At 36.1% G+C, this 15,230-nt stretch overlaps 1 protein-coding gene across 1 annotated transcript; it reads right to left on the reverse strand.

The window, feature by feature from the left end:
- Positions 1-4,122: 4,122 nt before the first annotated feature.
- Positions 4,123-5,933, reverse strand: LOC131064758 (naringenin,2-oxoglutarate 3-dioxygenase-like). The gene is made up of 3 exons (XM_057999027.2): positions 5,536-5,933; positions 4,485-4,812; positions 4,123-4,389 (listed from the first exon to the last, which is right to left on the reverse strand). Exons 1-3 carry the CDS (start codon positions 5,931-5,933, stop codon positions 4,123-4,125), a joined length of 993 nt encoding a protein of 330 aa, XP_057855010.1.
- Positions 5,934-15,230: the final 9,297 nt, after the last annotated feature.

A 15,230-nucleotide genomic window follows, 5' to 3' on the forward strand; every position in this document is an offset into this window, starting at 1 on the left:
CTACCTACAACTTTAGCCCTAACCCTAAACTAAACACTAACCGTAGTTGAACTCAAATCCTAATTGAATTCTACCTAGAACCATAACCCTAATTGAACTCTAATCCTAATTTAACCCTAACCCTAACACTATTGTAACTAAATCATAACCTTAATTATAACCCTATTTGAAATCTATTACTAACCCTAAGTATAATTTAACCCTTGTCAAAATCAAACCCTAACCTTGACAATATCTCCAATCTACACCTAATTGAACCCTAACCATAAGTACTGACCATACTTGAAACCTAAACATAACGCAACCCTAAACCTAGTTGTAACCCTAAAATTAAACCTTAACTACAACTTGAACCCTAACCTAACCATAATTGAACCCTCGGCCTAATTATAGCCTAAACTTAACCCTAAACCAAATCTTACTCTAATTTCAATCTAAGCCTAAAATTAACTCTAATCCTAGAATTAAACCCTACCTATAATTTGAACTATAATCTAGCCATAATTGAAACCTAACCATAAACTAAGCCCTAACCCTAATTGAACCATAATTCTAATCATATTCTAGCCCAAACCCTAACCCTCAATTAACTATAATCCTAATTTAACCTTAACCCTAATGTAATTGAATCATAACCCTAATTCTAATGTTGATTGAACTCTAATACTAACCCTGACTATAGTTAAACACTTCCCATAATCAAATGCTAGCCTTGATAGTATCCCTAATCTAAATTTAATTTAATCCTAACCCTAATTGAACCTTTGGGTTAACATAACCATAACCCTAATTAAACCTTAACTCTAACCTTAAAATCAAGCTTTATTGAAGGAGCCTAATCCAAAGATCATGCTTCATACTTAAACTCTGACTACATTTGAATCCTAACACTTACTCGAAGGGTAATAAAACCCTAATCAATTGAACCCTAACCATAAATGAAAAATTATGTGTATAACCTTATTGAATACTAATCCTAATCTTAACATTGATTCTAACTGATCACCCACCCTAACCCCACACATTAACCTAGAATAGTAACCTTAATCATAACCTAACCTTAACACTAACCTCAATATAGCCTTATCTCAGGCCCTAATATAACCCTAATTGAACTCTAACCATAACTCAACCCTAAATTTATATGTAATCTTAACCCTAACACTAATCATGATGTAAACATAACCCTAAACACAATCATAACAATAACAATATCCCTAATCCTAATCCTAACCCTAACCTAACAGTAACCTTGAACCCTAGCCATAGAAACAATCCTTTTTCCTAACCCTAAAGATTAACCCTAACCCTAGCAATAATCCTTTTTCCAAAACCAAAAGCCTAACCCTAACCATAGCCCTAACCATAACCCAAAACTTATCCCTATATGTAACCCTAAACCTATATCTTAACTCTAAACTGATATCTTAGCCCTAAACCCTAACCCTAACCCTAACCCTAACAATAATGTAAACCTAAGCCAACCATATACCTAAGCATAATCCTTAGCCTCAACCCTAGATGCTAACCCTAACCCTAACTACTATATTAAATCCTATCCTTAACCATAACCAAAATGCTAAATATAACCCTAACCCTAATCATGATGTAAATGGTAACCCTAACCCTAACTACTATGTAAACTATAACCCTAAAATTAACCCTAACCCATACCCTAAACCATAATTCTAACCCTAAACGTGCGTGTAACCCAAACACTAAACATAACCCTAATCCTAACCATGATTGTAAACCCTAACCATAATCCTAATCCTTGACCCTAAACATAATCCATAATCCATAAACCATAACCATAACCATAACCATAACCATAAACCCTAACCCTCATCATAATCCTAACAATAACCCAAACCAACCAAAACCTAACTTTAACTCTCAAATTATTGCTAAATATGACATAAAACTTAACCCTAATCAAAACAATATTTCTAATTATGATCCTATCATGATCCTAACCTTGACCCCAACCCTAACCATGATGTAAATCCTGACCCTACCCATTATTTAAATCCTAACCATAAATTATCCCTAACCCCAACCCTAACCTTAACCCTAACCATAATCATAACCCTAACCCTTAACCCTATCCGTATCTCTAACCCTTATTATAATCCTAACCCTAAACTTGACCCTAAAGTTCATCTTACTATAATTGAAACCTCACTATAACCTAACCTTAAATTCCACTCTAATCCTAGAACTAAACCCTATTAAACTATATTCCTAAACTTAACCCTAACCCTAATTGAAATATAATTTTAATTGAACTCTAATCCTTGACTAATATTAACCCTAATCTAGCCAAAACCCTAACTATAAACTTAACCCCAACCATAACCCTAACCATAATCCTAAACCTAAAGCAAAAGCGAACCTTGATGCTAACCCTACCCATTATCTTAGCCCTAATAATTATGTAAACCTTAACCCTAGCCATAATGCTAACCTTAACCCTGACACTAAACCCTAACTCTACATTAAATAATCATAAATCAAGTCGTAATCCTAACCCAACCCCACTTATAATCATAACCCTAACCCTAACTATAATTATGGTTACCCTAACCCTAAATTTGATATAAACTCTAAACATAATTGAAACACTAACAATAAACCCTAACCCTAACCATAAAGTCAACCCTAACATGGAAACCTAACCATAACCATAACCATAACCATAACCATAACCATAAGCATAACCATAACCCTAATTGGAATCCTTAACTCTAACTCTAACCATAATCTGAAAGCTAAACAAAACCTTAACCTTCATCCGAACCCTAACCATAATATAAACCCGAACCATTATCATCACCTTGACCTTGAAACCTAACCTTCATCACAACCCTTACCCTTACCCTAACCCTAACCCTAACCCTAACCCTAACCCTTACCCTTACCCTAACCCTAACAATGATGTAAACCATATCGTTGACCATAATAGTAACCTTAACCCTAACCCTAACCATAAATTTAACCCTAACACTAAGCCTAACCCTAATCCTAATAGTAATCCTAAATCCTAACCCTAAACATAATTCTAAACCTACACCAAACCCTAACCTCGATGTGAACCCTAACCACAACCCTAACAATTATGTAATCCTTAACTCTAACCACCATACTAACCTTAAACCTAACCCTATCTATAACCATAATAGTGAGCATTAAATAATGTTTTATACTATCATTAAATAAAAGTCTAATAAATATCTTACAATTTTGTATATCAGAGATATCAATTTTGTATATGCATTAATCTTATAACACATAAATATTTATTAAAAATAGTCTAAATGGATATATACAATTTCATATATCTCCGCATAATAATATAACAATATAATAATATTATAATACTATAATATAATTCAATTCATGAAAAAGATACTATATAATTATATATTGCATTTATTTTATGTTTTTCATGTTGCGTCGCCCAACGCCGAGAGATATCCTTCTCGAGGTGCCTAGTTTTTTTTATCAATTTTACACCCTAAAGTCAAATAAGCGCCTCAAGAAGGATATCTCTCGGCGTACTTTATATAGTTTAAATTAAAATTTAAGATATATAAACTAGTTTTATTATACTCTCACTAATTTAGAATCTATAGTGATAATAATTAATTATAATGTTAAGTTAAATACATATTCCAAGACACAATAAAATATAGAATGTACAATGTAGCCATAAAATTTATCAACTCAAGAAGCATGTGTAAATTGAATCTTATTTGAATGTTTTGCTTCCAATATACACATTTACAAACTGCGTTATGTTTTCAACTCATTAATTTAGAGTCTAAATTGGCTCCTTCACCATTGATAGCTTGAAATGCCTTATTTCTGGAGATAAAACATCGTCCATGGACTGTTGCACATATCACTAATCAAATAGAATATCCCTGTCTCTACATTTCAGAAACCCAGAAAACTCTAAATACCAGACACTTAAATGACAGATACCTTTATTCAAATTATACTGCAAACCTTAGCTAATGTTTACAATGCCAAACACTGTTCACTTTAGTGACGACAAACTACTTAGACCACCAGCAATTCAATGTATAAAATTTGAATGTTTTCTAAACATCGAAGTATCTAAACTGTACCATTTATCTTCTTCCCTTCCATCAATTCTAGTTTTTTGGCTCTCTCTACGACTTGCTGGGTCATCTTTCTGCCATAAAACTCTTTGTAAATGTAGCGTTCAAATTTGTTGGGGTGCTCCTCGTTAACCAATCCCTCAAGTGGGTAAACTATTGAATTTGGATTGGGATTGTAGAAAGTTGCTACGGACAATCTTGTAGTGCTCGAATTCACCACAGCCTGATGATCCGCATTCTTGAAAGAGCCACTGCTTAACACCTGCAAATTTCTTATCGATCAGCCCATCTCCCATTTCGTACTTTATTTCAAACCAAATGAGAACATTGGAGAAAATTGATGAGAAAGACACTTACGTGCATCTGATCTCCCAAATTCACTACAAATGCCCCGTCGATTGGTTCTACAGTCACCCAGCTTTTCCCGTCATCTTTGGTGACTTGCAGTCCGCCAACCTTGTCCTGCACCAACAAAGTTATTGTCCCTGGATCTGTGTGTCTCTTCAATCCCAGCGTCAAATCAGGTCGAGGGCATTTAGGGTAATAATTCAGCAAAAGCTTGTGTTCTGCATCTCCACAGGCATTCTCTATGGCTTTAGACTCCAACCCAAGAGCTTCAGAGATGAGCTCTAATAACTCTACTACCAGCTCAGCAGTAGCGTCGCTGTAATCTGCAATAGTCTTCCTGCAACAATAGTTAAGCTATAATCAAATTACACCACGTATGTGGTGCTGTTTCAGATAAGTAGTCCTCATTGCTTACACGACATTTATCTCATTAAACTCACTGAAAAATTACCTATCTTCGTTATGTTGATAATGATCCAGGATAAATTGCAAAAGTCAAAAACGATAAATATGTTTGATAAGTAGGAGATACTTTTTACAAGAAGTTGCTATCAGAATTTAACTGTGTAGTTTTCAAGTGAAACTCATTGACCCATGTTTCATGAGTAGTGGTTCACAAGAACCCATCTCTCATGATAATGAATGGTCCATTTAACACTCATTGCATCTAGGCGATGCTCACATAAGTGAAGCATTGAGCCTTTTCATGATGTCAATCATCCCAGTACTGCTCCAACTCAAACATGCTTAGCCTCAGAGTTTCCTCTAAGGTTAAACCCACTTAGGTTGCAACTCTAACCTTGAGTTGGAGTAGTACTGGGATGGGTGACCTCCGGAGAAGGCTATTTGCCTCACCTTGTGAGCATCACCTAGCATGAAACATTAATCAATGAGTTTGACTTGAAAACTACACGATTGAATTCTGATAGCAATATCAATATAATGATAAATATGCTTGGCAGATCTTTTAGATTCTATACTATATAAACAAAGTTACCGCATAGTAGGTGGTTTAGATGGCCATAGATTTATATCCCGAGGCAAGCATCTGGTAACTTACAGCTCTCTCCAATCCATCAGAGGGTCGTCCTTGATAAAGGTACCATTACCATAGCCAAGATAGGTTCCGGGCTTCAAAGCATACTCTAATTTTTCCTCAAGCGGGAGCGAGAAGAAATCCATGGCCTGGCTCATGATGAGGTTTGTCAGCTCCCTTGGAACTCGGTGAACGACAACCTGAAAAACTCCCCACTCTTGACAGGCCTTTTTCAGCTTAGCTCTTACTTGATCTCTTTGATGCCCACGAGAGTTGGGGAGGGAAATCACAGGGATATCATGTGAAAAGACATTGTGTGGGACTATGGGACGCTCATGCTCATCTTTGAGAAAACTCAAAGGCAGATCCTTGACACCAGACTCTGCCAAGCTTAGCACACTATCTATTGCAGATGGTGTCATCCTATTCTAATTTCAATGACACACCACTAAACGAGTCTCAAAGGTGATGGCTGCAAAGAAGATATATACAAAGATTATGAATTAAAAATAGTTATGAGGATAGTGCAAGGAAGATGGGCTATATATATACAAAGATTATGAATTAAAAATTTTGTTATGAGGGTAGTGCAAGGAAGAGAGCTGTCGATAAGCTGGATGCTTGAATGGGAAGGCAAAGCATGGAACCAATACAGTATTCCTCCCTATGAATGAGACATTTAGAACTTGTTAGCAATTCAAAGTGTTGTTCACTTGCATCAACAGATTTACAACATGACAAATTTGACATTCCTTGCAGAATTACAATTTTCTGCACTTGTTTCCAAGTTGCAACTAATGTATACAAGTAATTTTAGTATAAAATTTATTTATGCACGTTGCGTCTCATAATTGAGATTTGACTTCCTCCTCCTAACGTGCCATTAAGAACATGTATTCTTTATACAAAATTTGTTTATACCAGTTAAATCTCGGTATTAAGATTTGAGACTTGACTTGAAGAGTCAATGTTACTATATATTTGCAACTGCAGGTAAGAACACATGTATTTCCGTATAAGATATTGCAACTGCCGTTTCCATTTTGAAGTAGGTAGCAAAGATCAAGGTGAACAAGTTTGTATTTCAAATGTAACAGACTTTGTATCTATCTGACGCGTAAGCTTACTGTTATCTTTTTCAAATAACTGCCCAGCGAATCATTAAAATTCCAAATGCCTTGGCACAATTTTAGCAAGTTTTTAATTTGCTTCTAATACCGTTGAATTTAGGGCCAATGGACATTTTGAAAAAAAAAAAAGTTAATAATTTCACACCTTTCAAATTCAAGTAAAGCATGGATGTGGATGTGAGGATTTATCTTTGTGAAAATTTGGGACAAATTCATTGGTTATAGTTATTTTATTTGGTATAACATTCTAACAATAAATATCTTTTTTGGTCAAATTCAATGTTCTTTGGGTGGTGCTTCTTGATAGGATTTTGTGGTGCTCCTATCTAGTCGAGATGATTATGCTTATTTCTTTATCAATATGGCTCTCCTTTTTTATGTAATCTAGTCACTTTAAGCTCGAAGGTTGGCAATATGTGGCCTATTAGTTGTTTTTATACTTCTGAAGTATTTTGTAGTAGATTATGCGAGTTGTCTTTATGGACTTATAGCTCTGTTATTGGCCACTCTTTGGCAAATGTTCTCTCTCTTAATATCAATATATTATAAGGTTTGTCTCATTATGAAAAAAAAAAAAAAACCTTCTAACAAGAAGATGCTTAGACACTTTTGTGGTGTACAATGTGCATGTGCATAATTTAGGGTCCAACTACATGGCTTCTCTATGTAATTTTTATTGCTTTCATCTATTATGTTGCCCTCCATAATTCATGTATTTGCATAGCAGTCTCAACATTTCCTTGTTTGAGTTAAACATACCATCACCCAAAAGATTATACTAGACATTATGACTAGCACTCCCTTGCAAAATTAAGAGTAGGTTGGAAAAAATAAAGAGTCCAATTTATTGGTTGCAATACAACTAGTTAAATCACAGTTTATCCCTCTAAAACTAATTGATGACCATACCTTCTTCTAACTCAGGTCACTGTAGTGTCATGATCATCTCTTATGCAATTTGATAGGTATTTCAACATCCTTCAAATACATAGAATATTTTAACAATTAGAACAAGTGAGACATTAATTAATTTATCTGGCACTCAAGTGTTGGTCTAATCCCACTCATGGTTACTTAAATTCAACTTAGCTAACCAACATTTAATAATTATTGTAGGGTACTTGTCAGTATTTGGACTCTACCTACCCTCACATATGATTCGGACCCATGTCCATATCATGTGATCTCCTACCTACCTCTAAAATTTTAGAAGATGAAGAACCTCAACTTGTGCCTTTGAGGAGGTCTACAAGAATCAAGTAGGCTTTGTTATTCAATGTTAGATTCGAGTTGTATTTTTTCTTTGATTGCTAACACTAATGAGCCTTACTAACCAACATTTAATAATTATTGTAGGTTACTTGTCAGAAGTTGGACTCTACCTACCCTCACATATGATTCAAACCCATGTCCATATCATGTGATCTCCTACCTACCTCTAAAATTTTAGAAGATCAAGAACCTCAACTTGTGCCTTTGAGGAGGTCTACAAGAATCAAGTAGACTTTGTTATTCAATGTTAGCTTCCAGTTGTATTTTTGCTTTCATTGCTAACACTAATGAGCCTATGATTGTAAGAGAAGTTGAGCATGAGTGATGCAAATTTTTCAATATAAGACATGAATGATGAGATAACATATTTGAAGTAGAACAATACTTGGGATCTGGTATATTTTCCTGAAGGATGTAAGCTAGTGGAATGCAAATGGGTGTTCAAGAAAAAGTTGGGTTTTGATGATAATGCTGAGAAGAATAAAGCATAGTTGGTTACAAAGGGATACTCCCAGGTTGAGGGAATAGATTATGGTGAGATTTTCTCTCCCAGTGCAAAGTTGTCATATATTCAATTCTTATTATCTCTTGCTATAGCTCATGATTTAGAAATTGAGAAAATAGATGTAAAGGCAACATTCCTCCACGGTGATTTGGAAGAAGAGATTTATATGTCACAACCAAATAATTATGTAGTGAAAGGTAAAGATAATTAAGTTTAAATTTTAAAAATTCTTCGTATGCTTTGAGATAGCCACCTAAGAAGTGGTACCAATAGTTAAATCTCTATGTGTTGAGTTTGGGATTTTAGAGGTCTAAATCCAATCATCATATTTCACTTAAAACTGATATTGATTGAAGTGGTGTTGCTAAGATATTGATGAAGGGTAGATTAGTCCATGTTGGCAGAGTTGAGCAGGATGCACAATAGATCAGATTGGGATAGCTATACTGATCAAGTGTTTGTTGGATATCATTGGCATATGATGAACTCGTATGTTGATATGATGATAATGTATGTTGTCATTGATGTCAATAAGTTCAAGTGAACCAGTATGAAGAGGTATGAGGAGATTTAGTGAACCGGTGTTGAGGTTTCACTAAGTGTGATTACTAGTTGGTAGTCTCAGCTCTATGGTTATTGGCTTGTCGATCCAGCTTGTTTGATGAACTGATGATACTTTGTGATTGAGGTGCCACATCAGCTTTGAGAGCATAAAGGATTGAGACATGAGAAGATCAACCACGTTTGAAGTCTACCTCGGGAATGATTATTCTTCTTAGTGGCATAAGAAGAAAATGTGATGGGTTACTGATTCCCATGAGCGGTGATGAATGAACGATGCAGATTGACTTGTGATATGTTTGAGATTGTAAATGCTCTATGCAATATGTTTGGACGGTTAGGATGAGACCGCCTGTGTTGTAAACCTAAGATGTTTAGGGTTTAGGGTTTATGCCACCGATGTTTCTGTTACCTATAAGGTTGATGATGTTTGTGTTGAAAGGTTGTTGGCAAATGTTGTGTGTGTATCCGAGTGAAGAGATACTTGATACTTGCTAGACTAGTAAACAGGGAAACTGCAGAGTGTGATTGCAGAGTAGAGGATAAGAAAAGGATCTTCCTTGGCATGTAGTGCTATTATCAGATCATAGTTTTACCTGTTGTCTATTAACCATTGCAACAGTTGGAAAATCCCTTTACCGGGTAGCTTTAACAAGCTTATTGTAAAACCTGTAACCAGGTGACTCAAGATCATTGAGTTCTTTAAATCCTCTAGCGAGGTAACCTTTAACAGGGTTTCAACCTTTAACAGGGTATATAGCCATCTCTTAATCAGGTGATCTCTAACAGGATTGGTTCTTAACAAAACCTTATTGTAAATTCTTTAACTGGACTAGGCTCCTAATAGGACGAGCTTCAAAAGAGTTCAAAACAAGCTTGTGGGTATTCATTCCCACCATGGTTTTTCCCATTTGGGTTTCCACATGAAAAATCTGTGTGTTATGTGTTATGCATTTTTCATTTGATGTATATGAAGTATTTGGTTGAAAGATCATGCATGCAGAGTTAATAGGTTATGGTATTACTAGCATAACATATGCATATGTTTATGGGTGAAAGTTGATGTTGTACATTGATCGTATTTGATGTATTCAGACTTATCAGTTTATGGTGTCTGGTGTCTTACTGTGTTTGACCGGTATTGTCATGGTTAAGTTCAATAATGGTGATAATGAGTTGGTATTGCTTTAGCTAGATAAGTCGTTGAGAGTTTTTATCTGTACTGATTCACCCCCCCCTCTCAGTACCTGTTGGGGTATCTATTATTCATCATTATTCATCAATTGGTATCAGAGCACCTCCAGGTCCTCAGTGATATAAGCCTAATAGCTTGAGGTAAAAGATCCTACTGTAATGATGAAGAGGGAAGGTCCTAAGTTCAATAGAGATAACTTCAAAATATGGAAGGACAGAATGAAGATTTACATCAAGAGTATGGGTGCTCAACACTGGAACTATATTGAGAATGCTTTTGTGACTCCCACTGGCACTCTGACTAATGATTAGAAGAGAGAAATCCAGGAAAATGGGCAAGTTATGGAATCTCTTATCAGCAGCTTGTCAGATATTGAGTTTATTGATGTTCAAGACAAAGACACTCCTAAGGAGGTATGGGAAGCACTAGAAACCATCTATGGTGGTGATAAGCATGTAAAGCAAGCTAAGGAAGAGAGCCTTAGAGGAAAATTTGAAGACATGAGGATGGTTGAGGGTGAAACCATTCAGTAGTATGCTATTAGGATTAAGACAGTAGTTGGTGATATCAAAAGCATTGGTGGAATGATTGAAGATGCCACTGTTGTTAGTAAAGTTCTTAGATCATTGTTACCAATCTATGTAATCAAAGTAGCAGCTATCCAGGAGCTAAGATATATTGATAAAACTAGGGTATCCTTAGACTCTATCATTGCAAAGTTAACTGCATATGAGTTGAATAGCTATGATGGTAGTGTTCAGAAGACTGAGTCGACCTTTAAAGCATCTACTGTACCATCTAGAAATGGAAAAGAAACTAGTACCAGCTATGAATCCAGACAATGCAAAGATATGGATGATGAAGAGATTCTAATGGAGTTCGAAGCCCTTCTTGCTAAAAGACTTCCAAAGGGAACTGGAAAGTATAGAGGTAAACTTCCTTTGAAATGTTTTTCCCGCAACAAGATAGGACATATAGTTGTTAATTGTCCTAACAATGACAATAAGGACAAACCAGAGAGGTTTAGAAAATATAAAGGAGGAAACAAAAGAAATTGCCTAGTTGTTGTGGATGAAGGTGTCACTGATGAAGAATCAGAGGATGAAGAAAATGAAGACATAGTGTTTGTAGTAGTAAAGGAAGAAGTATCCGACAAGAAAGCTCCTGTCTCTTGCATTGACAACTCCAATGAGTGGATAATTGATAGTGGTTGTTCTCATCATATGACTGGTGACCGAAGAAATTTTCTCTCTAGAGGAATATGATGGAGGTGTTGTCAGATTTGGTAACGATGCACCATGCTTGGTAAAAGGTAAAGGATCCATCTCACTGAATGGAAAGAGTAGTGCAGATGATGTCTAATGGGTAGAAGGTCTTAAGAATAACCTGTTGAGTGTTGTTCAGTTGAATGACAAAGGACTAGTTCTGGGATTCAAAGGTGGAGTCTGTAGTATAAGTGGGAAGAATGGTAAACTTATTGCCACTAGCAAGCAGACCAGAGGAAACCTATTTTAGTTGAACACCAAGATAAGTCGGTGTCTAATGGCTAATTTTGATGATAGTTGGATATGGCATAGGAGACTCTGTCATATGAACTTTGACAACATTGTTAAAGCTAGTAAGATCAAGGCGGTAAGAGGATTACTGTTGTTGAACAAACTTCAGAATTCTTTGTGTAGAGAATGTCAACTTGGGAAGATGTCTTCCTCAACTTTTAAAGGTAAGTCTTTCTCAACAGAAAATTTACTCGATCTTGTGCATAAGTTGATTTGTGTGGTCCTATGAAAACTAGAAGTATTCAGGGAGATAGGTATTTTATGATTCTTACTGATGACTGCTCAAGAATGATGTGGGTCACATTTTTGAAAGACAAGTCTAAAGCATTTGGAAAGTTCAAAGCTTTCAGAGCATTAGTAGAGAAAGAAAGTAGTAAAAAGATATAGTGCCTAAGAACTGATTAAGGAGGAGAATTCACTTCTGATGAATTCAATAAGTATTGTGAAGACAATGGTATTAAGAGGCAACTATCTGCCTGAAAGATACCTCAATAGAATGCAATAGAAAAAAGAAATAACATGACTGTAGTTGAAGCAGCTAGAACAATGTTGATTCAAGGAAAGGTTACTCACACTTTTTGGAGAGAAGCGGTGAGCACTGCAGTCTATACTATGAACCGGGTACTCATCAAGAAAGGTAAAGATAAAACCCCTTATGAGTATTGGACAGGGAAAAATCCCACTATGAGTTACTTTAAAGTGTTTGGTAGCAAGTGTTATATCAAGGGAGGTGAGCATTGGAGCAAATTTGATGCAAAATGTGATGAAGGAATATTTTTGGGATATTCCACTAAGAGCAAAGCTCTCAAGTGCTACAACAATAAAACACAAAAGATTGTTGAAAGTATCAATGTCAGGGTTGATGAATCCCCTAAGGAACCTGAGGAAACATGCAGTGAAGAAGTGGAAGATGAACTAGCTATAGCCTTTTGGGAACCTATTAAGAAAGAAACTTGTAAAGATCTCAATGTTCCTGCACCAATAGAAGCTGTAGAAGAAGAAGAAGTTAGTGAAGAAGAAAAGCTAGCAGATTAGGCTAGAATCATTCCTAGATATGTGAAGCTACATCATGATCCAAACCAAATCATAGGAGATAAGGATGTAGGTATACTCACTAGAAGAAAAGTGAAGGAGAACTCTTGCATGATTTCTGAATTAGAACCCAAGACTTCAAGATAAGATCTTACAGATGAAGACTAGATTAAAGAAATGGAAGAGGAGCTATACCGGATAGAAAAGAATGCAACATGGTCTTTGGTGCCCAGACCGGAACACAAAAATGTCATAGGTACCAAATGGGTCTTCAGAAATAAGTTGAATGAAGAAGGCACAGTTGTTAGAAATAAAGGCAGGCTTGTATGCAAGGGATATGCTCAGGAGGAAGGAGAAAATTATGGAGAAACTTTTGCTCCTGTGGCTAGATTAGAAGGTGTTCGAATGCTACTTGCATTTGCAGCATTTAAGGGATTTAAGGTTTATCAGATGGATGTGAAGTCTGCTTTTCTGAATGGAATCCTAGAAGAAGTTTATATAGAGCAACCAGAAGGGTTTGCCTTATCAGAAGATAGTGACATGGTGTGTAGATTACACAAAGCCCTGTATGGACTTAAACAAGCACCTAGGGCATGGTATGAAAGACTACACTCTTATCTTGTGAAGATTGGATTTCAAAGAACAAGTGAAGATAGCAACATCTACTTGAAATCAGAAGGTGATCAGATTCTGATTTGTGAAGTTTTTGTGGATGACATAATCTTTGGAGGAGATGATAGAATGAGTCATGTGTTTGCAGATGAAATGAAGAAAGAGTTTGAGATGTCTTTGATAGGAGAAATAAAGCTCTTCATTAGGTTACAGATTCAGCACATGAAAGAGGGTATCTTTATTACCTAGTCCAAGTATGTCAAAGAGGTATTGAAGACTTTTGGCATGGAGGAAAGCAAACCGGTTGGTACACCGATGGTGACTGGCTGTAAATTGACTAAGGAAGATGATTCAACACTGGTGAATGAAAAGGAGTATCGGTCAATGATGGGTAAGCTGCACTATGTGGTGCAAAGAAGACCGGATATTGCTCATGCAGTGGGCATAGTTGCTCATTTTCAAAAATGTCTAAGAGAATCCCACTTGGTAGCTATCAAAAGGATTCCTAGATATCTGAAAGGAACAATTGATTATGGATTGTAGTATCCATATAATGGTGACTATACTCTCAAGGTATATACTGATGCTAATTGGGGAGGCAATATCAATGACTGGAAGAGAACAACCGATGGAGCATTCTTTCTTGGTGGAAGATTAGTATCATGGACAAGTAAGAAGCAAAGTTGTACTTCTCAATCTACGACTGAAGTAGAATATGTTGTAGCATTTATGAACTGCACTCAAGCAATTTGGATGAAGCATGTATTGGAAGGTTTTAAGGTACCTATATCTGAACCGCTAAACATATTTTGTGACAACACAAGTGCAATAAATATTTCCAAGAATCTGGTATTGCATGCTAGAACTAAGCACATTGAGCTTAAATATCATTTCTTGAGAGAGAAAGTTTAGAATAAGGAGGTTGTATTACAACATGTTTCCAGTAAGGAGCAGCTAGAAGATATATTCACTAAGCCCTTACCGAAGACTACATTTACCTATTTGAGAGATGAATTAGGGGTTCTGCCCCTTCATGAAGTCAACTAAAAGATATATGCTCCGCATCAGTCAAGTACTACAAATGACAAATCCTTCAAGATTGATGTGTTGAAGGATGCTACTTCTTAGGGGGAGCAACATAGTAGGTTTTGGAACCATATGCCTCCACTTTGGCATTGATGTCAAAGGGGGAGAAGATATGGAAGATATAGATATGACAGATGTATGGGGAGAAGATATGGAAGATATAGATATGACAGATGTATGGGGAGAAGATATGGAAGATGTCCGATGATAAAGACACACTAGTCTATGATGCTTCTAATTGCAATATTACACTGAGTATTGCCATCAATGCCAAAGGGGGAGATTGTTGGATATCATTGGCATATGATGATAATATATGTTGTCATTGATGTCAATAATTTCAAGTGAACCAGTATGAAGAGGTATGAGGAGATTCAGTGAGCCAGTGTCGGGGTTTTACTAAGTGTGATTACCGGTTGGTAGTCTCAGCTCTATGGTTATTGGCTTGTCGATCCAGCTTGTGTGATGAACTGATGATACTCTATGATTGAGGTGCCACATCAGCTTTGAGAGCATAAAGGATTGAGGCATGAGAAGATCGATCGTGTTTGAAGTCTACCTCGAGAATGATTATTCTTCTTAGTGGCATAAAAAGAAAACGTGATGGGTTACTCATTCCCATGAGTGGTGATGAATGAATGATGCAGATTGACTTGTGATCTGTTTGAGATTGTAAATTCTCTATGCAATATGTTTGGACAGTCAAGATGAGACTGCCTATGTGGTAAACCTAAGATGTTTAGGGTTTAGGGTTTATGCCACTGACCTTT

The sequence above is a fragment of the Cryptomeria japonica genome, chromosome 11 (genome assembly GCF_030272615.1).
Source record: "Cryptomeria japonica chromosome 11, Sugi_1.0, whole genome shotgun sequence".
In the NCBI taxonomy this organism is placed as follows: domain Eukaryota; kingdom Viridiplantae; phylum Streptophyta; class Pinopsida; order Cupressales; family Cupressaceae; genus Cryptomeria; species Cryptomeria japonica.